Here is a 24,961-nt window from a genome sequence, read left to right as displayed (position 1 = left end):
GCTTCCAGCTTTCCTTTGCTACATCGACTAACCCGGGAATGTTTCAAATATATACGACTTTTTTCCCATTGTGCTGACTGCTACTACCATATAGTACTCCATTACCGTTAATATCGAACATTGGCTCAATTAAACTAACCGTTTCGAGGGGTAGGTTATGGATTTGCGGTCAGTTTGTTGATTATTGCCTGGCCGTTAATTGCCCATCGACAGGTGAGGTTTCCCCCGTAAAAAAAGCCAGAACTATAAAAAAAAAACCTGACCGTTCGCCCCCTCAATTATATAACTGAATCAAAGGTTTTCACGTACTCTGTGGCAAGGAACCTTCACTCACTCTCTCTCGGAGCCGAGCTACCAAATTGAGTGAGTTTTTATTTTGGCGCGCTGTGGCGGTGCGCAAACTCGGCTTGTTCCCATTCATGCCCGCGGGTATCGGTGTACCCATGCCTCAGCCACTGCCACTCCGTTTGAGCCAAGTCCGAATGGCTGCGGTGCTCAGCTGCTCAGTCTGTGACCAGCGCTCGAGCCGATTCGTTTGGCGCAATCCTCGTCCTGCAAACGGAACTCACGCGGCGGCTGCAGCTCGTTTTTTCCATATTTCCACTATCCACACATTTCACGGCTGCGTTTCTTGCGGTTTGGCTTTCATTGTTTCTCGGTCCTCAAACGCTCGTTTCACGTTTACACCTTTTACGGCTCCCATTCTATAACGCTGCGGGCCGCAAAAACGACATGGAAAAATGGTTAGGATACTATCGACTTGGCTTTAACCGTCACACAGTTTAGTTTTGAGTTCACACTGAGAGAAAAGTAGCGAGAATTTAGTGAACCGAATCAAAATTTTGTGCATTTGTGCGGCCGCCGCTGGCACCGTGATATAACAGGAGTTGCCGCTCGACTTTCTCTACTCACTCTCCCTCTCTCGCGAGTCGAAGTCGTACTTGAAGGTCTCCATGTGGCAGCTCCATTGACCAGGAAGGCAAGCAACCGGAGCGCCCAAGTTAACGTAAGTCCAGCGATTCCCTTAACGGCTCTATAATGCCACATTCCGTTGGGTGACTGACCCACATCCGATTACCCTTAAACGCAAATCTCCCGAAGAAAACTAGACTCTTCCAACCGTGTATGTGTGTTTGAAACAATTTGCGGCTCTTTTGAATAATTATTTTTTGTTTTGGGCACGCAACTGGGGAATTAGCGGACAGTCCTCCACCTTCTTTACTCCCGTGTCAAGAGCGCGTAAGTTTTTTCCATGTAAATCTTGGCCCACGGGTCGTATGGGTAATGTGCTGTTTGGGCGCGTCGTGGACTGTCAGCCGGCCGTCAAATTCGAATTGGTGTGAAAATGCCCCGAAACGTGACTGTGGACACCTCGGGCAGCCCGAACTTGCAGATGACTCTGTGTGCCTAAAAATCTATCACGGCTGTTTGTTTATTTAAGATTTGAGACTCGTGTGAAAATGTGCAGCATTTCAAATATTACATTACAAAATTCGATACTCTACTGATATAGATATATAGACACTAAAGTACTAATGTAGGACTTTATTTAACAGTGAATTATAATGGAAAATCACGTATACGCCTTGTTGAGTCCTAATTACTTGCGAAAAGCCATAAAAGTACTTAGTGAACACAATCGCCCAGGGACAATGCTATACATCCCATATAGCTCATATCCGTTTAATTTAAAATTAATTAAAAAAATTTTAAAAACTGCTGCCAAAGGCAGAAACCCTCAATTTGAATGCCTGATTTCGCTTAATTTCCCTTGTTGCACACTAAAAACACGGCCAAAACTTTTTACGCCACACTCATTGCATATGTAAAACGAAATTAATATGTTGAGTCATGCAATTCGACCGCCCCCGCCCCTCCACCTGCCTAATTATTTATTTAAATTTCGTTCTGTCGACGTCGAAAACTTCCGAGTCGAGTTTACGGTTCATTAAGTTGAGATTGTCACATTTCGAGGGTTTCATTTCGCAGGACTCGGTCGTGAATGCAGTTAATTAGCTGTGACCTGAGCGGGAAAGTGGAATTGCAGATAGAGTTCCGCTGCTGAGGGAAACGGATGCATTCCGAAATCAAGGTTGATGTCTCCACATTGGCTCAGATTATGTGTGTCATCATGGGGTAGGTGATGCCGGGCGATCACATTTCAGTTTTATTGCCTCGGCGATGGCAACACTTTGTCTCTGTCACAGCCGGAGGTCCGAAGGGGTAGGATTGATGGGGGGATTTCGGTTACCAGATAGCCGGTGGCCAGTGAAAATAGTTTCTGCTGGTACTAGCGTTTGTTTAGGAGCCGGTACAATGTTTGCTTGGAGCAATGAAATCCTCGAAGCTCATGAAATCAACAATCCCCCCTTCCATTACACGCTGTATTTACCCCCATCTTGGCCTGAACTGTTGTATGTTAATAAAGCATTTTATGGCAGCACGTGCCCTTTGGAAGGAAAGTTGTGCTTAGTCGGCTCCACACTTGTGAACCTTCTCCTTGGTAGGTTCCTGCCGGTCCATTGACATATCCGCAGACAAAGCGGCGCTGTTTGGTTGCCGGCTGGGCTGCCTGCCCCTATCCTGTGAAGAGGACACACATGACTGCCACTACATTCCGCCCTTTTCGAGTTCCATTCTCGTGTGTGAGAGCGGGTGTAGGCCTTCGAATTTATTTAAAACTGCCTGCCTGGCAGCAAAGAAAGCAAAACATAATCGCTATTTTGATGTATTTATTGTACAGTAGATATTGTGTTCAAGCAACTTGGTCGTGTCACTTGCTAAAGTCCATATTTCAGAAGGTATTATCTGACTTTTTTCTCCCTTCTAAGAAGATGTGGTCAAGGTTTTGAGTTCTCCTTGGATTAATCCTTTGTTCTTTAGGATTCCGGCTATAAGTATACTACGTATTTATAAAATGGTACAGGACTTAATAGGATTCAATAAATTCGTGTGTTTTTTCGATAAACAATTCAACTTTGGGATATTGAACTGTATGTTTATAGACCTCGGCGTGTTTGTCCCTTTTCATGCCTGAAACATTTATTGCAAACAAAGCTCGATGGCAAAAAACTCACATTTCTCACAGTCACTGAGCAATTGGGCCTTTTACCCTTGGACGGGCTTTCCCACCCGGCATATCGCTCCGCCATTGACTCATCAGGCCAGCAAGCGATGGAGTCATAAAGCGTCACCAGTCCCAGTCCCAATCCGAATCCCAATCCCATTCACTTCTGTCCTGGTAGGTACGGCTTCTGGTGCCGCTGTGGCATGTATTTTATTGCTTATGTTGAATGTCTAAACGATATAATTGACTGCCAGCCGTAGGGGGCAGCGCACGAAACGGTCGAGGCTAATTTATATATGCATATAATATACATACCCCCCCTTCCAATGACATTGGGTACAAGAAAAACCCGAAATTATGGGGAAACGATAATCAAAAAACATTCGTGGAAAAACTCACGCCATTACGGTGGGAAAACAAAGTGAAAAACTTGGCAGCGAATGCAAATCCCGGTCAGGAAGAGCAGTTGAGCGGGGAACGATTTAATTTGATTAAAGCTTTCCATAAATTTCAACTCACTCAATGTCTGCACCTCGGGGCATGCAACACTTTTTCGGAAAAAAACGCCTTGGCAAACGGCCCGGAAATGCATTGGTCGGAAAAAAGGCAAAAAGGGCGTCCACCACAATGCGATTTCATTAGAAGTTCGTCGATGAATTCAATGCAAAACTGCTTTTCAATCATGGCCCCTAAAATATTTGGCCAGCGGCTAAACTAACACACTTCCACTGACACAGGGACACAAGGACGCAGGGACGTCACAGGCGCACAAGCGAGGCGGTTCCGGTTTCCAGTTTCAAATGCATTTCCGGTTTGTTACATTTTGTTTCTGAAGTCGGTTCTACCTTACTACCGGTGGTAAAAAATTAGCGGTTTACCCTGATAGAATACCTAGAATCTCCGTATAGCTTGAATATTGAGTGAACCATTTTAAGCAATTCAATTGAACGTTTATAATATCCTATTGAACATCGTTACATCCTGATATAATCCATAGAGTTCAAGATCACACTTTTATGCCACTTAAATTCAAATTCCTGCTTTCCATTAATTAGACCCTCATCCATCATTATTTAATAAGTATTTCCCTAAGTGCACCAAAGCTCTTTTAGTCCCAATCTTAATCCTGGGGCTCCATCTGTGCGGAATCGTAGGACGGAACACGGAGGCCGAGGCGAGCGAAGTGTCACATCAATTGAATTGAATTGCGGCTATGGGGCTGAATCCTCCACATCCACCTTGGACCGAATGGAAGTGGGCGCAGACTATTTATAGCCACTGTGATGCTGATTGGATGCACTTGAAGTCCATGTCGCCGCTGTCCGAATGCTGCTAAGCAGCAATTTTGGCTGATCAATTGCCTCCGATACCTTTGAGGGGATGAAGAGGCTAGATTGACTGCTCTAATTTCGTAATTTCCCCGGTCCGGAAGTGGATGGGCGGGTGGGTTTCCATCGGCCAAGTCGGGCTGACTGGTAAATGACAGCTGCTTCTGCTGGCGCGGCACACACGTGCCTTATCTGCTCCAGGTCTCCTGGTCTCCCACTCTTCTGCTCTCGAGTATGTCAGTCAATTTAATGCCCGTGGCTGCGACGACAACGTGCCGGGAATGAAATTACAACAAAGCGACACTTTGCCCATTGCCTCAACGCGAGACAACTTATGCAAATGTGTCGGATTCCAAGTGCACCCAAAGGATGGGTATCCGAGTGTGTTACACAACGTAGGCTCATAGGTGGTGGGCTGCCCACGTCTTGACTTTGCGATGAGGCCTTTGCCATTGTCCTTAGCGGGGTAGCAGGAAAGAGAGTGGAAAAAGAATAGCGGGCCCAACCAACTGTTGAAAGGACCCCGTCGCTTAACCTTGCCCACTTTTGGGGGCCAAACAGGTAGGCCAGTTGGTGCTGCTTAGCCTCTGGCATTTCGGTGCAATCCGATCCAAAATCCTAGACCCAATACCAGGAAAAACTGTCTGTCTGACTGTCCCACTAATGAGATGCAGGCGAGCCAACGTCAAGGTCTGTTTACTTCCGCGACGAAGGCGGCGACAAAGACATCCATTATGTTTTGGCCATGGCAGTGGCTTGCAACAGCTTGCAACATTTGCCACTTGCACTTTCATCACAGCCCACAACAAAAGCATTTAGCTGCCCCCAAAACACACACTTGCAATCGCATTCACAATCACACTGCCATTTCCTCTTGGCCTTCGCCGGGAATTTTGCGCCTGAACTTGTCAAATAAAGGATTCTCTTCCTCTGCTTCTTACCATTTCAGCAATGCTTTTGGGCCAATTCGTTTGACAATTGAGGAAGTGAGCCGCAACTTTTAAATGAAGAAACATGGGGAATGGCATGAACAAGGTAAGAACGAGGTTACAAGATTTATGGCTGACAAAAACACAAACAGAAGCCGATGACAACCGTTTTCAAGGTCCTACACAAAAGTCAAGCAGCCATAATTGCAGTATTTTCAAAACAAAAATGGTCCTGCCTTGCAACCAGACATTCATATCTTTCAGATAAAGTATCAAAAATATATATTTTTTGTATTATTATGACAGCCATTACATTTTAATTTTGAAATAATAAGCAACTATAAGAAATTCTTTTACACTTTAGTGGATTGACATTACGTTTTTGAAATAATTTTTAGAATATTTAGTCTCCGGCTTAAAAAAGCTAGTAATGTTCGGCTGCACTGGCAGTTCGGCCGTATAGATCGGTGATTCAATATCGATAAACAAACTGGTTCCGCAATATGGTGGAATTGGTGCTCTGGTACCAACTTTTCAGTCTGAGTCTACGATTGTTGTCACGACAACTTGTCAAGGCAATAAAAACTGAACGACATGCAAGAAATCCAATAAAATAGGCTACCATTTTTCCGTCTCCATAAACAGCACTCTAAATCGTAGGCACACCAAACCATATCATATTGCTATCTGATCGCCCCAAAATGAACTCACACATGGGAAAGGTAAACTAGGAGCAGCCAGAGCCTAATCCCTGGACCATTTCGTTTTTTATCGCCATTTCTTTTAAGGTCTTGCCGGGACTTTATGTGGGCAACTATCGCGACTCCAAAGATCACACTCAGCTGGAAAGATTCAAGATCTCGCACATCATCGCCATACATGACAGTCCGCGGCGTCTGCTGCCGGTAAGTGATTTGTGTTCGGCATTCTGGGATGTCCACTTATGTTATTTTCCCTTCCTAGGACAAGCACTACCTGTGCGTGATGGCCTCGGATACGCCAGACCAGAATCTCTCCCAATACTTTTCCGTCTGCAACGACTTCATACACGCCGCCCGGCTTCGCGAAGGCAACGTGCTCATCCACTGCCTGGCGGGGATGTCGCGCTCGGTGACCGTGGCCGTGGCCTATATCATGACGGCCACACACCTGAACTGGAAGGAGGCACTGAAGGTAGTTCGAGCTGGTCGCGCTGTGGCCAATCCCAATGCTGGATTCCAAAGCCAACTGCAGGAGTTTGAGCAGTTTAAGCTGCCCGAGGAACGTCGCCGCTTGAGGGAACGCTTTCCATCCTCGGCTCTGGAGCAACTGGACCGCACCAAGGTGGCCACCGCGCTTGACAACTACCAGGAATTGCTGCAGAACCGCGACATCTGCGAGGGTAACTGCTCCCGCGGCGAAAAGTGTCCTACAGGTGCGGACCAGGACGTAGATGGGGTTAATATTCGTCAGGGGGAGGAAGAAGACGAGGGTGAAGGCGAGGGCTTGGGCAAAGTCAGGCGAAGCTTGGCTTACACTCTAAACTTCGCGGTGGACCAATGGAAGACAAGTACCTTTAAGAAGGATCCGAACAATGACCTACCACCGGATTTTAGCTTGGGCAAGGACCTTATGCCAAGTGTGCGTTACTACGATCCGGAGTGCGACAGGGGCCAATTCGTCAAAAATGTGGATTCGGACAATGATGAACAGTATATTGCTTTCAAGACATCAACAAAGCTAGAAGCCAAGTCCAAATCAAAATTAAAAAAACGACGTGTACCAAAATCTGAATCCTGCACCCAAAGCTGTCTTGAGAAACCATAATTACCACTAATAAAATAATCATCCGCTGCACGTCTCGTATAATTTATGTTTTACTTTCCTTTGACGAACCAGAAAGAAAATTTCATTGATAAGAGATCCAAAATTATTTGAAATGCGTATTAATGACCCCACGATTTCTTTCTGCGCAGGCGTCTGCAACATGGACCCCACGAAGGGCTTGTTCCGACGTCGTCCCTCCAACGCCTCCACTCACTCGCGTCTGCGTGCCCAGTCCTCCAACGCCAACCCCTCGTCCAGTTCGCTTAGCGTGAGCAGTGCCGCCGCCCAATCCTGCCCCACATCGCCCAAGAACTCACCGCTGCCCATAGTCCGTCGTTCGGTGGGCAACGAGCGCATACCCGAGGACGAGATCGTCCTGGAACAGCCGCCCACCACATCCCGTGAGGCGGCCGAGTATGCCGCCGCCTTCGAGGATGCTCGCCGTGAACAGGAGCAGCGCCAGCAGCAGCAGCTGTCCAGGAGTCAGCGCTCTCCCCGGCCGGGAAACTCTTCGAGAGAAGCGCCTCGGGTGAGTAGCGCCGGCAGTCGAAGGGAGTCGGCGGCCAGGGAGGGTAATGGCTCCGCACAGCTGCAGCGGAGTGCCAGCACGGTCAGCGGTTTCGGAGTGCGTCCACGGAGTAGTCCGGCTGGACTGCACGCTTACACGGGTGAGTGAGGTCCTTAAGTTGGTTGTAAACGATGAAGCGATAATGATACATGTCTGATTTATTCGTTTAGTTTAATTTTAAAAGTAGTTGATTAAATAAGTCGGACGCTTCATCGATTACAAACAACTTTCGGAGATTCTTTAGTAAGTTTGTTTTTAAGGTATACAATAAAATGGTATTTCTTGACCTTTGCCAGGATCGGTTCCTTCCTCCGTCCACGGTTCCCGAGTGGATTTGCGTGATGCTGACAAGGGATCGGCCATATACCTGGGCTGTTCCGCACCGAGGGCCTCCACACTATCTATATCTTCGTCGGGAGGCTCGGCTCCACCCTCACCCTGCCACACTCCTCCCGCCAGTCCACGTCATGGCGTTAAAAGGTCAGTGCTCAATGTCCTGCAGCTATTTGGTAACCCAAACTTTCTACCACCACAGATCCACCAGTCTGGTAAAGAAGCCGAGATGAAGTCCAGAGCAAGCCGTCATTAGGCGAGGAGAATTTTTTGTAATGCGAGTTGCATTGACACCCACTGCATATAATCTGTAATCCTTAAGCGACTTGCACCCTTTGGCAAAATGCGCTCGTGACCTGCAGACTTGTTTGAAAGGGGACCATGGATACCCGCTTGGGATTCGTAGGATCCTCGAGTAGCTTACTCTTGTTAGACGCTTGGGCTGAGGAATCCTTCGTTTTCGGCTTTGGCTACTAAAAGTTGTTGATCAATTTTTAAAACGCATTCGAGGCACTCGCCTTCGAGTGCAGCCTGAATTAAGAAAATCAAATGTTGAGAGATTATTTTTCAGAGACGCATTTAAGAAATACCGACATATACATATACACACATATTTACTGTATATTATATAGCGTATTTATTTATACGAGCAGATTTGTTGTCGGTCCATTTGGAAGGACTGATTCCCCGGCCTCCTGGTTATGGCCATTTGTTAGTTTTGTACCGAAAGATGGCGCGTGCAAGCGATTGTGGAGACAGTCGAACAATAATTGAGAATTGTACAATTGCGTATTTTTGATTACACCCACTGTTGTTGCAAATATTTTGATAGCGAACCAAAACTAATTGGGCGAATCCCAAGGCAAGCGTTATATACATTCATACATACCTAGTTGATATAGTATTGACATATGAGATTTGAGATTGTTATTTAGAGTTGTTGCATTGTGTAGCATTGAATATATAAACAAAGTTTATTAGCTCACCCCACCCTCTTTCTTCCACACTCCAAGCAAACAAAAACTCGAGATGAAAAGCAATACAGAGCGGACTTTTCCACATTAGATCACAAAACAAAATTTAACCAAAACAAACAAATCGCATTAAAGTGTGCTTTAAAGCTTGTGGCTTATAATAATGAAAACAAAACACGATTCAAATTATAATCGATAAGAATGTAAAATTATTTACAATCTTTCCTAGAGTATCGAAAACAATCTAAAAGACATTTGAGACATTTTTTCAAGCTGGCTTTGACAAAATATAAATGGTTCGGAGAAACACAAATACATACATATGGCGATGAACGGCGATGAATCAAATACTGTATTTTTAATTCCTAGAGGAATGCACAAATCGGTTTTAAACTAAAGTTATATAAAGAATAAATCGTTAAGTTTGTCAAATTAATACAATTAATATACAATAATAAAAGCAACTGTCTCCAAGACGCAAAAATTGAAATGGAACCTAATTGCAATATAGAACATAATAAAATTGACCCTGGATATCCTTGGGAAATAGTCATTTAATTTGTTACTCTTTATTTATATCATTTAGTTTAGGTTATTGACTATTTTAAATTGATTTAGGTTAGCGCATGAATGTGTTTAAACAACGACTAGATTTATAATCACTCTCACAATATGCTGATGCTACAGTTACCACAATTATATAACAGACTCCAAGGATTATGGATCTGCGTACGACACTAAAAGCGAAACAAATACTTGGCTAAACATACTGAACACAAATTCCACTAAGATCCCTGTATCTGGGTTAAATAAGTACTAGGACACTGCCTTAAACCTCCACGTGGTTCATCAGCAGTGGCGTATTGGCAGTGGGATAAGAGGAGGGTCGCCTTTTATTTTGTTGACCACCCACGATTTCAATACTTTGGCAGGACAGGGTCAGCGATAGGGTCGTCTCCTCATAGCGCGACTGTGTGGATCCTCCCGAGGAACGACGCAAGCCCGTGTAGGAGTCCACCTCCAGCAGTGCCTCGTCACTAAAGGAAAAAATGATTTTGAAATGAATTTTAGCATTTATTTTGCTGGCCTAAATAATGTTGTCAAACCTGTGATAGCGATGATGCTCCAGGAGGCTACCAGCAGCAAACCGTAGCTTCTTGGGTGACTCCAGACTGGAAGAGCGCGTCAGCGAGTTTCTGGGCAGATTCTTCTGCTTGAGGGAGGAGCGTATCCCGTACTCGTTGGCCTGTTCCTGGGCCTGCTTTATGGTGCCCTGTATGAACTTGTTGAGTGCCCTGGATCCGCGTCTCTGAGATCGCTCATAGGTGCGACGAGTGCGTGCCTCCTCATCTTCTCCGAGCAGCCAGTATGTGCGCTGATCACCTTTTCCCTTCATGGAGATGACGCCTCGCTCCGCAAAGTGATAGCCACCCAGTCTATCTAGCAGTTGCCGGCACTGCCAGCTGCAATGAATCTTCAGGGGAACACCACTGGACTCCATTCGGGAAGCTGTATTGACAGTATCTCCGAAAAGACAGTAACGTGGCATTTTTAGACCCACAACACCCGCACAAACGGGTCCCGAGTGTATGCCAATCCGCAGGAGCAAGCGGTTTGTTGGCCGGTGACGGATCTTAAACTCTGATACGGCACTGAGTAGGTGCAACGACATGGTTGCTATTTCCGCAGCATGCAAGTCGCCATTGCGCAGCGGGAGTCCAGAGACTACCATGTAAGCATCTCCGATAGTTTCAACTTTATAGACATCATAGTGGCCAATGATTGAGTCGAAGCAGGTGTAAAGATCGTTGAGGAAATCTACCACCTGCAACGGGGTGCACTCGGCGGACATCGCTGTGAAGCCCACGATGTCGCTGAAGTAGATGCTGACCTGTTCGTAGTGTTCAGGGTCCACCTTGTGACCCTTCTTCAACTGGTCAGCCACGCAACGCGGCAGCATTTCGTGCAGCAGGGCATCGGTCTTCTTCTTTTCCTCCTGCAATTGATCCGTGCGATCGTCCACGAGTGCCTCCAAATTATTGGCATACTTCTCCATCATCGCCATCATATTGTCAAATATGTTGGGTCTCATCCCTTTCCGCAGAGGTCTTAGTTTGGTGCGAATGGTTTTGAAATCTGGACGATCCTCTGGCCTCTCCGCCCAACATTCTCTCAGGCACTCGCTGACGCAGTCGAAGGCCGTTTCCAGCGGTTGCAAGGATGGTCTGTATGGATTAAGGTAATCCTGCGGCTGAAGAACCTTCTGCAGGCATTGCATGGGGGTCAAACCCGTCTCGCCAAAGGGTCCTCTACGGACATGCATCTCGTACAGGAGAATGCCAAAGGAATAGGCATCCCCTCTTTGTGTACCCATGACCAGTGAGGATGGACCCTGTCGCAGCAGCTCTGGAGCTCGATAAAGAAGCTCTGGAATAGGGAAGGTATTTAGAAACTTTAAAGCCGATTACCTAAAAAAGCCAACTCACTCAGACACTTGGCCGACATATGCTGCATATCTGTGGAGCTATCTTCGATTCCTTGTTTGAAAGCAAAGAGGCCAAAGTCCGTTAGCTTGACCACCCATCGGGAGTCCACCAGGCAGTTGGAGGTGCATAGAGCGCCGTGGAAACGAATGGGCGAGTCGTGCAAATAGATGACGCCCTGCCAGGATGGGGAAAGAGGTCAGTGGGTGGGTCGGCCATTAGTATAATGTTACAGCACTCACGCGTATAATGTCTGCCACCATGGAGGCAATGAACATGTTGTCCAGCTTGACGTCCTCGTTCTCCAGAATGTCCTGCAATGGAAAGGAAGTGGGAGTCGCTTTGGGTCTTTCAGGGAACTGGTTGACCGACTGACCTTAAGGCTGCCGCGGGTGCAGTACTCGCTGATGATGCAGATGTTTGGCGGATCCGTGCAGGCGCCTATGAAGGCGCATATATTGTCGTGCCGGGCATCTCGCAGCTGAAATAGATTTGGACATATTAAATGGATTACGCTTTATCATAGTTATCCGTCTTACCAGCTTGAGCTCCTTCTTCATTTCTCGGGTGATGTCCACGCTCTTCTTTCGCACCTTCTTGATGGCATACAACTGACCTTTGTACAGTCCGATGGGCGTAAAGATTGTCGTGTACCGAAAGTCGGCGTCCGGATTGGAGCTCAGGCTCACCTGGCTGGTGCGGATCAGCGGATGGGTGGACTGCGGAGGAAGACGACGCGGCAAGTGATTTAGCAAGTGCTGTTGTCAGACATGCAATGGCGGGAGAAGAGTCTTTAACAGGAGGAATATATGAGCCTTTTCTGACACATTCTCACAAAATAAAACACATGCACCTTAAATGGTCCTTCTGCATGCACTTCAAAAGTGTTTCCTAGAACCTAATAAGTATAATCCACAATTTGCTATAAATGTAGTTCATGGTTTCCCAGGATAAATTTTGAAGAAACACTACTACTTATATAAGTTGAGGAATTTTGAACCATCGATAGCATATCACTTTTAGACCAATTTTTCCTGAGTGTACTGCCTGCCATTAGGCTAAGCGTCACTGCCATCGCACTAAGATGACAGGGACTGGGACTTACGCGCGTCTGCTTCTGACTTTGTTGTTCCCGTTCGTTCTCGTGAATCTGCACCTCGCGAAAGTCTATCTTCCAGAGCAGACTGTCCAGCTCCTGTTCGTACCGCCAGTTGCGATAGAGGACCAGCGAGACCAAGCTGAGCAGCAATAGAGCACCTCCGGCAATGGCCGCTGAAATTTCGCCAGTGTAATCTGCGATTTGAGAGATGGGGAAACAGTAAACCCACAGTATTGGTCAGCAAGCTCCCATACTCACTGACGCACTTCTCGCCGCCAAATCCGCAGCGCGGAGCAGCTGCTGGTCGCGTGCCACCCACCCAGTCGATGGGGCTGAACAGTTTGAGATCCTGCGGTAAACCAATGGAAACCAGGATTAAATCAAAACACAGGGGGCAAAACAAAACGAGGTGTGCGATTAATTGTGCCAGGCAGAAGCGCTTACCTGGTGCTGGACGGGTCAAGCGATTTATGGAGGAGTGGCAGAGAGCAAGTTACAAGGTAGGTATGTGAAAAACATGGATTTACTTACGGGCAATGCCTTGCTGATGCTGCTAAAGCTGCTGTTTCGGTGAATAAAGGTTCCCACGGGTCGCAGGCCCAGGACAGTCTGATTGCGACCATTCCGAACGGATCCCCTCGCTAATACTGTATAATTTCCAGCTGCATCGCCATTCTCATCGATGTAGACGTGATAGCTAAAACAAAAATAGAAATGTGTGTTAGCGCAATTGCCGGATTAGCTGTCAAAGGGGCCAACACCCACCCCATGGCGCTGCGATATCGCGAACCCTTGATGGCCGCCACAATGGCGCTGCCGTTCCTGGGTCTTCCGCCCGAATCCAGGACTTCCATCAAGGCCTTCGCATAGAGATGCACGGCATCATAGAGATAGGCAGCCTCGGCGCTTATCTGGCAAGGAAGAGAAGAGGTTGGAGGTCAGTCAATGGTTTTGGGTTTCGTCTTCGGTTTCATGGGAGACGAACCTGCTTTACTCCACCGAAGGGACCCAGCGGATTGGGGAAATTGAATGGCGGTCTCTCCATGTATTTGTTGACCTGAAAACCAAAACGGAATGAGGGTCAGAATGTGTGGTCAATGTGGCGAAAGGCCCGACAATTATGAGACGTGCGGAAGGCGGATGCAGCGCATCAATCACAACACTGTCAGGACCTGTCAGCGGACAAACCTCATTGGCAAAAGTGGCAAAGGAGACGGACGCCGTGGGCACAATGCCCAGATATGACTGAAAGGCCTGCACGGCCAATGGCTCCACATCCTCCAGCAGGAGTCCTCGCAAATACTTTTCTGGCTTGGCCGGATCATACTGTTCAATATCTATGCCCACTACGAAATAGTCGCCCTTCGACAGAATTCCTCTTCTTTGGAGACTAACCATCAGTCCGACATGCTCATAGTAGTGTCCCAAAATGAGATAGACTATTAGCACATGAAATGTGATTAGTATGCATGAAATTCCCACTTCAGGCCCTACTTACTCCTCGTGTTGGCGTAGGTCTGCTCCACCAGCGCCTCAAATGGATTGTCCATAAATCCGTGATGGTAGATGGTATTCCAAGTGCGAATGTCCCGGATACTAACTCCGGCATCAGTCAGTGTGCTTAGGATGGTTTCCGCCACAGGCTGATACTGACCACTGGCGTCGTCCAAGTAAAGGAAGCTCACTTGTGTCCAGTTAAAGGACAGCAAAAGGGCCACTACGGACTTGGAGATCTGCGTGTCCGGTGGACGTGTCCTGGCAAAGGTGGGAAAATCAGCCTTGTTCGAGGGATCCCGATGGGTGCAGTACTGGAGGAAATTATGTATTAATAAAGAGATTGCACAAGTACTTACTGCTGACTTACATAAGATATCATGGGCAGGTTAAAGGCGGCCGCCATGCGACCCTCGTGTACGCAAGTTTCCTGGGGGCCAATATAGGCGGCCACCTGCTGCGTCCACATGGCCGCCGTTTGACGGATGCTGACCACCTCCTCACCGTAAGTTTCGGCCACGACGAACTGAAGGGAATGACCCCGATCCCTAAGTCGTCCGGCATTCACCTCCTCCACCGCCAGCGAGATGGCGCCAGAGATGGTGAGACCGGGTCGGTTGTAGTCCAGGTTTCCTGGCCGCCGTTGTGAGGCCGTGAGGTAACCCAGCGTGAAGACCTCTCCATGAGTCGGCCGGATGTTGCTAAAAGCGAGCAGAAAGAGGAGCAGGAGCAGTGGATGCAGCAGTCCTGAGTGGTAGTTTCCAGCTGGAGCAGGACAGGGGTGAGCAAACATTACGCGGGGACGGGAATCGCGTGAAATGCTGCTCCTTTTTGTTAGGAGGGCGCTTAATTTAAACGGAATTATTTCATGCAACTGATGAGGGTTCTCCTTTGTGTGAAAGTGTCCTTGGCAACAGATGTTGATCCTTCGAGGAGATGCAACATTTTTGTTGAGTTTGCATTGCTCCCTCCTCCTTCGAATCCACTTCCTCCTTGTTTTGTTGTGGGTGTGCCCACTCCCTTCTGGTTAATTGCGTCCTCGTCTTGGCCAGCTCCCTGTGCCGTCAGTCGTTTCCTGTTCTGCAAGTAAGAGGACTTTAATCACAACATCGTTTTACTCAAGACTTGTGAAACAACACAAGGACAAGGCTGGGTCATGCAGGAGTGCCTCTGATTTATGCGGGGGCACATACATGGGTGTGTAGTACGCCTCGCCTCCCCAAAAGCCAACATCCATATGGGTGGGCAAATAACACATAAACTATTGCTGGATACTTTGGCGGAGGCACCATAAAAGATGGCTGCCGTAATGACGCACAAGATTTCATTTATATACACTTACGCACATGCCACTTGCTTAAGACAATTAATACAGTATAACATCTCTTAATCTTTCTGGAGATTTTAAGGGTGTTACTTGAATTTTCCTTTAAGGAGAATACTTCATTTTTGCAGCACCTAAAATTATAAGTGATCTGAATAAATTATGGTTGAATTTTTATTGAAAGCCGGACGAGTAAACACATTTTGCTTGGAACAAAAAAAATGCGACAACTGTTTGCAATAAACTTGCCAACTGAAATTGTTTAGACGAATTCGGTAATAACAAGGATGTAAAAGTTTAATTTGTCTGGATGAACTTAAGTTCGTGTCATCTTAAAAATAATGTCATAGAGAAAATGGCGTTAAGGACCTGTTTTCTATTTCTAACGAAATGTTTGGTAATAAAGAAGTTCACCTCGCTGAATGGATAAAGAACTTAAGTCGAAGCTCGTTTATCACAGTTCTAATTGTTTTCGGGGCGTGGCAAGGGCTGATAAAGTACATAGAGCCATTACGTTGGATGCTTCTTTATGTGTGCAACCTTAACAATGTGTTGAAATGCCCCGATATTAAACTTGCCACACATTTCGGTCAATGTAATGAAATTTTTATGAGAAATGGCGACGCATCATGTGTGATTTTTCCTGGGTTGCTGCATGGAAAGATGCTGATAGAGCCGCCACCCCAATCCCCAATCCACACACATCCCGGTTACTTATGGAATGTCTTTGTTTGCCTTTTGTCTGGCATATCTCTCGCTGGACCCACTCCCCATGGCTGATTGCTTCTTTCACACGCCCTGTGGATTCAGGGGGCGATATTGAATATTGGCAGAACCTTTGCAACTTCTTGAAGCTATCACAGTAATTTATTATATTGACTCGAGCAGCAGGCACCCTTGATTCTCCTCCCACGCTGCACTCCAGAATCCACTTGAAAGTTAGCCTGGCATATTGACTTTTCCCTTTGACCCCAATGCTAAAAATTCCCCACTGTTCCCGCACGGGATGCGCTCCCTTATTGGTCTTGTAAAGCGTTGCGTGCGGCAGTCCGTTCTATTTATGCTAATACAAGTAGCTAACCCTGGTAACCATTTTTCCCCATCCTGTGTCGTGGCTACAAACAACGTTACAAGTGGCCGCCATCGGCACTGGCATCGTTTAATAACGCTCCCTTGGCCGTAAATCTAGCGAAAGCCCGTGACGTGCCCATTGAGCCGGCAAGAAGAGTTCCCGGTTCTCCTTCCCGGTTAATTGTTGTGCCCTCCACCCAGAATTCTGAATTCTGAATCCAAGGAGAGTGAGTTTGGACACACCGGCTGCACTTGACACAACAATTTCGCAAGCGATTTATCCGCCAAACCGTCGAGGGTAGCCCAAAACTAAAGCCGCGGGAGTACGTTAAGTTCTTGTTTCCGCTCCAATTTGTCCGAATACCTAAGCTGGCCAAGGATACTGTGTCAACCGCTGTTGCATCCATCAGAGCTTCTCTCTGGGCTTACACAAGCCTAATCAAACACACGGCCAGGTATCATGTATCCAACTGAGCAGGCAAACGACTCTTTCAAGATATTTCCCTGCATTATGGTATGTAGTTTGATAACAAAATAAACAAATTGTGCCATTAAAGAAAACTAGGAGCTTAATCAAACTAACCTGAAGTATACAGATATCTTAGAGTATCAATTAATTATCCAAAATGTGAAGTTTATACTATTAATCTTAGATTTAAGCTTGGTTTCATCTTGTAGCTACTTCATTTCCATAATGTATATTTCTTAAACTTCAGTTGAGAATGTTTGCGCCTCTACAACATATTAATTGTTTACCCTATGATTTATGTAAATTGTTTTGAAACTTCAATCAATAGTGATAGGTATCAACGATTTCTCTTCGCAGTGAAGCTGTAGCATTGCACTTCCAGTTTAATTTGCCATTTTCATTGTTCTGCCATCTGACGTTGATGGCGGAGCTAGTGACTACTCAGGCGGGCGGCTGGGAAGCTGACGGATTGGGGATTGGCGTGAAGTTTGCTACACATTTTCCGAGCCACAGCCCACTCCGAGTGCCGGTGGCCCTCGCCTCTTGAGGCTGTCAGGCAATTAAATGCAATTTGTCTGCCATGCAAATGCAGCTGCAGCCAAAGCGGATGAAGTGGTGGCCAGGGGAGTGCCGACACTTGCTGTGCAGCTCCGCTGCCGCTGATTAATTTGACAATCTACAAGAGCCATAAACAACAATATGAGCGTGAGAGAAATACGAACGAACGAAATTCGACGAGGAACGTGTGAAAATCAGTGGCAAAGTGTTTTGAGTTTAGCAGCTAGGGTTGAACAATCCATCAGCGATCGTAGATGACCATCGATCGCTTATCAAACGTCATAAAATGAGACTCCTAATCGTTATCTTATCGAGCTTTTAAGGAATGCCTCAGACGAATACTACTAATTTCATTTCAGTTACATTAAGAATGCAGACCGGAGTACAACTAGCTTTGTTTTTGACCCTCACAATAGGAGCGGGTGAGTAGTAAGGCGGTACATAAGTAAATACTCAATAACTTAAAGATAAACTGGGATCATTTGCAGTCTATGGAGAGACCGAATTTTTCCTGAACACACGTCGCGTCCAGGAAAATGCACAGTCAATCGAGGCGGAAGTGGAGGCTCTGGTAAGGAGCTCCTTCTATGCCGCAGATCCCACAGTGTGAGTCATCTGTTTACCTGAGTATTGCCCAATAAATAACCTTTGCTGCTTTAGCGTAACCATTCCCCGCTGGCGTGGCAACATCTCCTCGCCGGAGATCTCCGCGGTGGTTTCTGCCCGACTTCAGCAGCAGGACAGCAATATAATCAGTGTAGATCTATCTGAAGCCAATGATGAAACAGAGATCATCGACAGCGTGGCCAGCTTGGTCTTCGTTCTACACAATCAATTCGATATGCCACTGGATCGCATTCTGGTCGTTGGTTTCGCGGAGGGCGCCAATTTGGCAGGTGGGGTGGCTGCCAAGGTGCAGCAGGACCTGGGTCGTCAGTTGTCGCAGATTACAGCTCTTGACCCTTCCTCTGGAGCGGAACTAGACCATAAGCTGTCCCAAGCCGATGCTGAGTTTGTAGAGGTTGTGCACACAAATGCCGGAGGAGAGGGCACTTGGGAGCGACTGGGTCATGTGGACTACTATCCCAACGGAGGACAAACGCAGCCTGGCTGCTGCACGGACTCCTGTTCGCACGAGAGAGCCTTCGAGCTGCTCGCCGAGATGTGGTCGCCGGAGAATGACTTTGTGAGCGCCCGTTGTGGTTCGGTGGAGACTTTAAGTGCCTCCAGCTGCCGCTGGTCCACCCACAAAATGGGCCAAAAATTGGAGGAGCAGTCTGCCTCAGGCATCTATTTCCTGGAGACCCGACAGTCCTCACCCTTCTCCCGTGGAGCCTACTTCATAAGCTTCCTGTGAGCAGCGGATCCAATAAAAAAGCCAAACGAATAAAGGAAACAAAGGAGCAACTTTGTCATTAGTCATTGCTGCAATGATGGTTGAAAGAGGAGGCATACGGCGATGAGCAAGTGCCAAAATTGATGTGCGTCAGGCGCTGGGCTCATTCATTATTTTGAAATCAATTTAAAAGGTCTTGTCTTCCAAAGTTTTGACGCACGTCCTCCGCCTGGCAAGGGAAGCCATCCTTGTCCTCGTCCTTATCTCATTTCCCTTAACGGTTGCAGGAGCACAGATAGGCGGAGTTCACAAGTTTCCCCTTTCCATATGCCAGATGTTGTCTGAAGTGACGATCCAGTCAACGTATGGAAAAGGAAAAGTTTATCGGCAATCGGCTCCTTTGAGTGTGCTTCAAGGATTTGCTTATATATCCGAATTGAGGCAGATTTATGCCACTGAAGGAGAACTCAATGGGGAGTGCGTGAGCTTCGTGATAAATTCAGATAAATCGTATTATTAAATGGTTTTTATTAAAACAAGGGGAATACCATGGAAATAAAAAGAGGTTTGGTGAAAAACCACATTAGGGTAAATTTCTTTCGGTTATTAATGTACCACTAGGCTTTTTTTTTTGTTTTTGTTTCATGCATGTGAAACGCTACCTAAAATATCTAATTTCCAAAGTGAAGAATATTTGTGGGGTATCCACAAATATTTAACTCCCTCAACGATTATGCTGTCAGGAAAGTTAATTAATTTGTTTTAAATATTTTAGTAAGTTAGTAGCCGCCACGATAGCGTTTCGTGACCCGTGGCCCATCTCCGGAATGGTAGTTGTTGCGCATATTTCCGTGCAATATTATAGGAAAATTCCTTTGTGCGATGGCATGCCTTAACTTCTTTCCAAACCGGGTGGCCACCCCCATATGGCTCCTCGAAATGCACTGGATGGCAGTCCAAAAAGCACCCACCACCCAGAAAAATCGCACCCTGGTGTGTGCGTGTCACTTGAAAGTCGCGCTAAAGGAAAACTGTCACAAATTGCATTTAAATGCGCTGTACTTAAGTTTATCTTTCGAGGAATGTGTACCACGAATGTTAGAAACTACCCCGGACTGCCTGCCCGGCTGCTGGTGCTACTTCCTTGAACCGGAACCGAAGTTTGTGGCGAAACCAATTTGCTGCGTGCCCGGTGCAAGTTTACTGGGCCAATCCTCTCGAGCAACCCCCTCACGTAGCCTTCGCACGGATTTCATTTCCCTTAAAGGTCAACGAAAGATCCAAGTTGTGGTCACTTCATTACGAAACCTAGCGGCTTTATGACCCATCATCGCTCGTGGATATCAGACAATTAGCCAATTACGCTTGATGATGATCCATTGCCGGCTGATAAGAGCGCTCAACTTTCGCGATAGATAGCGAGCGCCTAAAAATATGCACCACTAATTGGGGTTTCATTAGCGTTGGATTCTCGGACGCGGATGAGCAGTCAACTCCTCTGTCGCAAGTCGCGTGATTTATTCGCAAGCGTTTTGGGGCGAAGATTTAAAGTTGCACATTTGTCAGTCGAAGTGGGTTAAGCGGGCATTAAACCCATAGCGCCGGCTCAGCTCCTCTTCTCCATTTGCCTGCACTTGGCCTCAGAACGGCCTGCTGGAAATCTCAGTTTCGTTTCGGATTCACTGGCTGAGCATTAAATGTCAGGCCATAAAATAGAAGCACCCGCCCCAGCAACCGCACAGCTCGGCAGGATCCAATAATGGGTCTGGAGGTGGGCCGTCATGTGACCAACCTCAGCACACCACAAACCCTGCTAAATGTCCATTGCTTTTTCACTGGGTGATTTCAGGGAACAGGGGTATATCGAATATTCAAAAAATTTGTACAATTTACTTTCTTAGTAAAGAAGAGTTTCAGAATTACTCTAACTTTAATAAATATGAAAAATTTTGAATATAACTAAATATTTAAATAGACAGATTGATTAGATATGCAATAGAATAGAAATAAAATATAAAGACAGTTCAGACATTATTATAATATCTAAAAAATAAGAATGATACTTATAAATAGAAAACAGGGATTGCAATTTGTTGTTCTTTCATGACTCCCTTACTTTGCACAGGGTATTAACTAGTCGACTACAAGCCATGTAATTTATGTTTCTGTGTTTTTGCCACAACTCCCGCCATCGAGAACATTGCAAGCATAAAATATAGCCATTACACAATGTGTAGGAGAAATTAAGTCGCAACAATTTCGTTTTCATTTCACTTTGTTTCGCTTTGAGCTGCTATTTCTGTTTTTTCCTTGTTCGCCTGCCTTTCTAATGGTAATTCTAATGAGGCCAGGAATGCGTTTGAATTCGGGAAGTTGGAATTGATAAGGAATCTTTTGGCTCCCCAGCTGCCCTCATTTTATCAATTAAAGTTTATTATTTTTATTTTTTTTTTTTGGTTGGGGGCCCAACACGCGTGTTGTTAAGGTGCTCCCTCTCCTGCCCCCGGCGAATTTTGCCTCTTTATGGCTATGTTAATTTCTGTACAACGTTTTTATGGGATGCCATTTGAGCGGTTCACCAACTGCGACCCGAGGGAAACCCTCGTCCATGCCATCCTATCCCCTGAAAACATTTTCTATATGTCTGGAATAGCAAGCCCCCAAAAAAAGTGTGCCAACTGTGGGTGAGGCTCTTTGTCGCCAGCTCAACCGGTTGGCCCATTCTTGTTGATAAGCGCAAAAAGCTGAGTGTAACATATGTCGTTCAACCGCCCACCTGCTGCCACCACGCCCCCAGGTGTTTTACATTTGGAGCTGCCATGCAGATGATAAGCGGGCGTTTGTCCGACAATGAGGCAAAGTTTTAGCTCCAGCGATTGAAAAGCCATCTGCATAAAGGTTTAATTAAATTTTCATGACACCGCCATTTACCGTCAAAGGTGCGAATGACATGCAGGTAGCGAGTGCTTTCAATGCGGTCTAAAATCCCTATATACATTGGGATATATACATATGTACATACATATGTACGTAAATAGATGAAGGAGCAATTTTGCGGGTAATTTGCGTTCCGTCGAGGGACATCCTCCGTAGCACGCATAATCTCTTGGCCCCGTTTCGCCGCTAATCAGCAGTATTAGTTTTATATATATTGGGGGGTACTTAACTATTTAAATTTAAGTGCGTGAGCGTCGGTGACGTGGCTGATAACACCGTTCGCATTGCGGGCCAAAAATAAAATAGTAATGTGCAAAAACCGCCAAGTTTGGGCGCCGCCCAAAGGCCGTCTAATCCACGACTAATGCGCATTCTGGCCACGAGCATCAATCATCCATCATTTTGCGTTTGCCGAATGCAATTCCAAAAAGCCACACGCAAAGCACTCAAGTTGCTAGACAGACAGCTAAGACGAAGTGCGCAAAATAATAGCAACTAAATTGTTGATAATCGACCAACATTTGTGGAGCAATTATTTAAGTAACACATTTTTCACAAAGTTGCTAACAATTGGTAATTAAATTTGTAATTATTCGAAATTTTAAAACGAAATCAAAACCAACTTTTAGGGAAGTACGCTGATAAGATTTTTTGCAGACATTTTTTAGAATACAATTTGATAACGTGTTAGAGATTAAAATGCTTTTAAAAACACAGTTTTTTAATCAAACTATATTTTGAGTTAGTGGATATATCTTCTCAAAATATCTACTACCTGTGCCTTCAACTATTTAAGTAAAATTATATTAAGTAATTATCTTCATTCTTAATATATTCTTAATATATTTCGCTAAAAGCAAATTCGCATTCCTAAGACAATTTTAACTTTATATTTAGAATCTTTATTCTTATTTTACTCTGTAAAACAAGAATAACACTTAAATTCGATAAGTAGAGGAGGTATTAAATGATTTTCATGCAATGATTACTACTTTTTCGACCCCGACTGTGCCCAGAGGCGACTGTCGATTTGGCGTTGAGTGTGGTCAGTGACGGCGGGGCAGCGAGGTGCAAGAGAAAAGCGCGCCTAACATCAGCGGCAGCAGCAGCAGTGGGCCAATGACGCCTCCCGCCGCCCGTCGCCACCCCCCTCGGCGACCCACCCACTCGGGCGATCGCAATTTGACAGTGTTTATGACGGCGCAGCCTCTGTCGCCACAAAGAAGTACGCGCTGGCATGCAGCGAATGCAACTGCGAGTGCAACTGCGAGTGCAGCGCCACGCGACTGACTCATTTCGGGGCTTGCCATGCAGCCGGCCAGCAACAACTATGCGAAATTTAAATAAATTGTGGAAAAATGCATTGCTCTGTGCGAGTTTGGCATTGTTTCCCCAACTGGCTTTTCGGCTTTTTTCGGTTCACACACCAATTTGTTGTTGCCTGCCCCTCATGTTTTTTATGACGCTTATCAGTTTTCAGTTTCGCAGGCCGAATTTATGTAAATCTTACAGCCAGCGATGATGGTATTTTAATTGCGTAAGAACTGTCATACGCACTGTTGGCGTTTGTTGATTTTGATTCTCTTTTCGAGGGTATATGCGCTGCAGTTTTTGGTTTGTAATGCATTGAAGGGGACTTTCACCGGAAGTGTCTATATAGCCTATATCAGTTAATTAGCTATCAATCACTTTGGTTTATTTTTAAGCAGATTAGATTTGAAAATCCCTCTGATTGGAGCCGTGTGTTTAGAGTCACAGTTCTGATTGGCAAATTAAGACATTAATTTATTTTTGCTTTTTAAGCATAATTTAAATTAAACTTCTTATAATCGTTAGGGTGTGTAAACTTCGACATTTGAAAGTATTTGCTTCAAAAGAGCGTCGTACTTACTCTTTCACAGCCGCTTCATTGACGACCGACTGCTAATTGGACTGCAATTGGATTTAGTAATTCCGAAGACCGATATTTATAGGCCACGGAGTTTGCGTTCTTTTTTGTTTGCGCCCAGCTCCGCGAAGCGTGGCTACCAAAAAATAATTGTTAGCTCTATTAAGACCTATTGCCTGGGTAGATCCAATCCACGCGGCACTTGGAAAGTTTGGTCACGTTCTCCTGGCAAAGCGAAACAAACGCAGTGCCGCTGCAAAACTAGATATTCTCCGTCATTTGCGATTCCTGCATTAATGAAGCACTCGCGTTGCGGCGCGCGAATGTGCGATAATTTATTAGTGCCACATTTGCGACACAGATTTCGATTTCGGACCGCCGCCGCCGGTGGCCACCACCAAGTCAATTCAATTTCCTCACGCGCACAGCGTCTGACCCCTTTTGGCCACCAATAATAATGCCGGGCCTATGCCAGTCTACCAGTCTATCAGCACCAAATTTCGCCAAATCCCGCCGCCCATCGACACGATCCATTTATCCATCCGTCCATCCGTCGTCCGCCACCTGTTGCTCGAATAGCGCCAGCTGAACTTCGCATCCGCGGGAATGTCGGGCATGCAAAAGACGCTGCTGGTAGGTTGACCCTGATCCTCCTCTGCGTCGCTGGTGAAATCAATTGTATTTCACAAAACAAATAGAGCACCGACCGTATTCGAAAACAATTAGTTTCTTTCACAAACACTCGACACGCGTCGCCTTGTTTGCCTTCCAGTTCACTCCACTTCCAATCCGACTGTCCGCAGCTTCGCGCGCGTCTTGAAACTCCCGCACTCGCAAACACACTCGCGTCCAGTGGGACCGCGCCGAAGGCTCTGGAAAATACCAAGCGACTTGCAAATAAATACCACAGTTCTCAATACCATTGCAGTTTCGGGAAATACCACTTGTACTTATATAGCACCAAATTCAAATTAATTATTATAAGCAAACTCAAAATCAAAATGCACGCTAGACAAGCTTTAAGGACATTTCAGGAAAATTTCATAACAAATTATTAACAGTTTTTGAGGTAATGGCAATACAGTGGGTCCAGCTATGAACCAGACCATACATAAAAGAGTTGGGATCTGATTTTTTAATTGCATATTTTATATACTTTCTTGAGTCCTACTAACTTAAGTCGTACATAAATAGATTTCATCGACACTAATTTGACTTACAGTTTGGCTCTAGACAAAATACAAGTTCCTTTATAGAAAATTCACCTTGATTACTTACAAAAGTACATATATAAAAA

At 45.8% G+C, this 24,961-nt stretch overlaps 3 protein-coding genes across 9 annotated transcripts; 2 read left to right on the top strand and 1 right to left on the bottom strand.

Annotated features, from left to right (window-relative positions):
* Positions 1-495: 495 nt before the first annotated feature.
* Positions 496-9,505, top strand: LOC6605591 (protein phosphatase Slingshot). 3 transcript variants are annotated; one of them, XR_004361716.1, is made up of 7 exons: positions 496-1,006; positions 5,345-5,430; positions 6,113-6,229; positions 6,288-6,738; positions 7,280-7,798; positions 7,869-7,941; positions 7,995-8,009. XR_004361716.1 is itself a non-coding variant. In XM_002030374.2 (7 exons), the coding sequence occupies exons 2-7, from the start codon at positions 5,410-5,412 to the stop codon at positions 8,262-8,264; spliced, it is 1,323 nt and encodes a 440-aa protein (XP_002030410.1). In that variant the 5' UTR covers positions 497-1,006; positions 5,345-5,409; the 3' UTR covers positions 8,265-9,505. The 3 variants fall into 3 exon arrangements, 2 of the variants coding, with proteins under 2 accessions (XP_002030410.1, XP_032574043.1); XM_002030374.2 differs by lacking the exon at positions 7,869-7,941 and adding an exon at positions 8,234-9,505 and having other exon boundaries at positions 497-1,006; positions 7,995-8,178; XM_032718152.1 differs by lacking the exons at positions 496-1,006; positions 5,345-5,430; positions 7,869-7,941 and adding exons at positions 5,864-6,046; positions 8,234-9,505 and having other exon boundaries at positions 7,995-8,178.
* A 36-nt stretch (positions 9,506-9,541) lies between these two features.
* Positions 9,542-24,488, bottom strand: LOC6605590 (speract receptor). Of its 5 annotated transcripts, XM_032718149.1 has the most exons (17): positions 23,668-24,488; positions 15,424-15,539; positions 14,452-15,161; positions 14,086-14,395; positions 13,776-14,026; positions 13,573-13,644; positions 13,353-13,498; positions 13,119-13,284; positions 13,032-13,037; positions 12,846-12,936; positions 12,594-12,781; positions 12,028-12,246; positions 11,865-11,969; positions 11,731-11,802; positions 11,492-11,666; positions 10,112-11,432; positions 9,542-10,042 (listed from the first exon to the last, which is right to left on the bottom strand). In XM_032718149.1, exons 3-17 carry the CDS (start codon positions 14,872-14,874, stop codon positions 9,835-9,837), a joined length of 3,753 nt encoding a protein of 1,250 aa, XP_032574040.1. In that variant the 5' UTR covers positions 14,875-15,161; positions 15,424-15,539; positions 23,668-24,488; the 3' UTR covers positions 9,542-9,834. The 5 variants fall into 5 exon arrangements, with proteins under 5 accessions (XP_032574040.1, XP_032574039.1, XP_032574042.1 ...); XM_032718148.1 differs by lacking the exon at positions 15,424-15,539; XM_032718151.1 differs by lacking the exon at positions 15,424-15,539 and having other exon boundaries at positions 12,028-12,207.
* Positions 17,818-18,923, top strand: LOC6605589 (lipoprotein lipase). Its single transcript, XM_002030372.2, has 3 exons — positions 17,818-17,925; positions 17,992-18,109; positions 18,164-18,923. The coding sequence occupies exons 1-3, from the start codon at positions 17,829-17,831 to the stop codon at positions 18,858-18,860; spliced, it is 912 nt and encodes a 303-aa protein (XP_002030408.2). The 5' UTR covers positions 17,818-17,828; the 3' UTR covers positions 18,861-18,923.
* Positions 24,489-24,961: the final 473 nt, after the last annotated feature.

Source organism: Drosophila sechellia, chromosome 3L (genome assembly GCF_004382195.2).
Source record: "Drosophila sechellia strain sech25 chromosome 3L, ASM438219v1, whole genome shotgun sequence".
In the NCBI taxonomy this organism is placed as follows: Eukaryota; Metazoa; Arthropoda; class Insecta; order Diptera; family Drosophilidae; genus Drosophila; species Drosophila sechellia.
The sequence above is the reverse complement of the archived record's forward strand: the minus strand, read 5'-3'. Positions and strand labels throughout refer to the sequence as shown.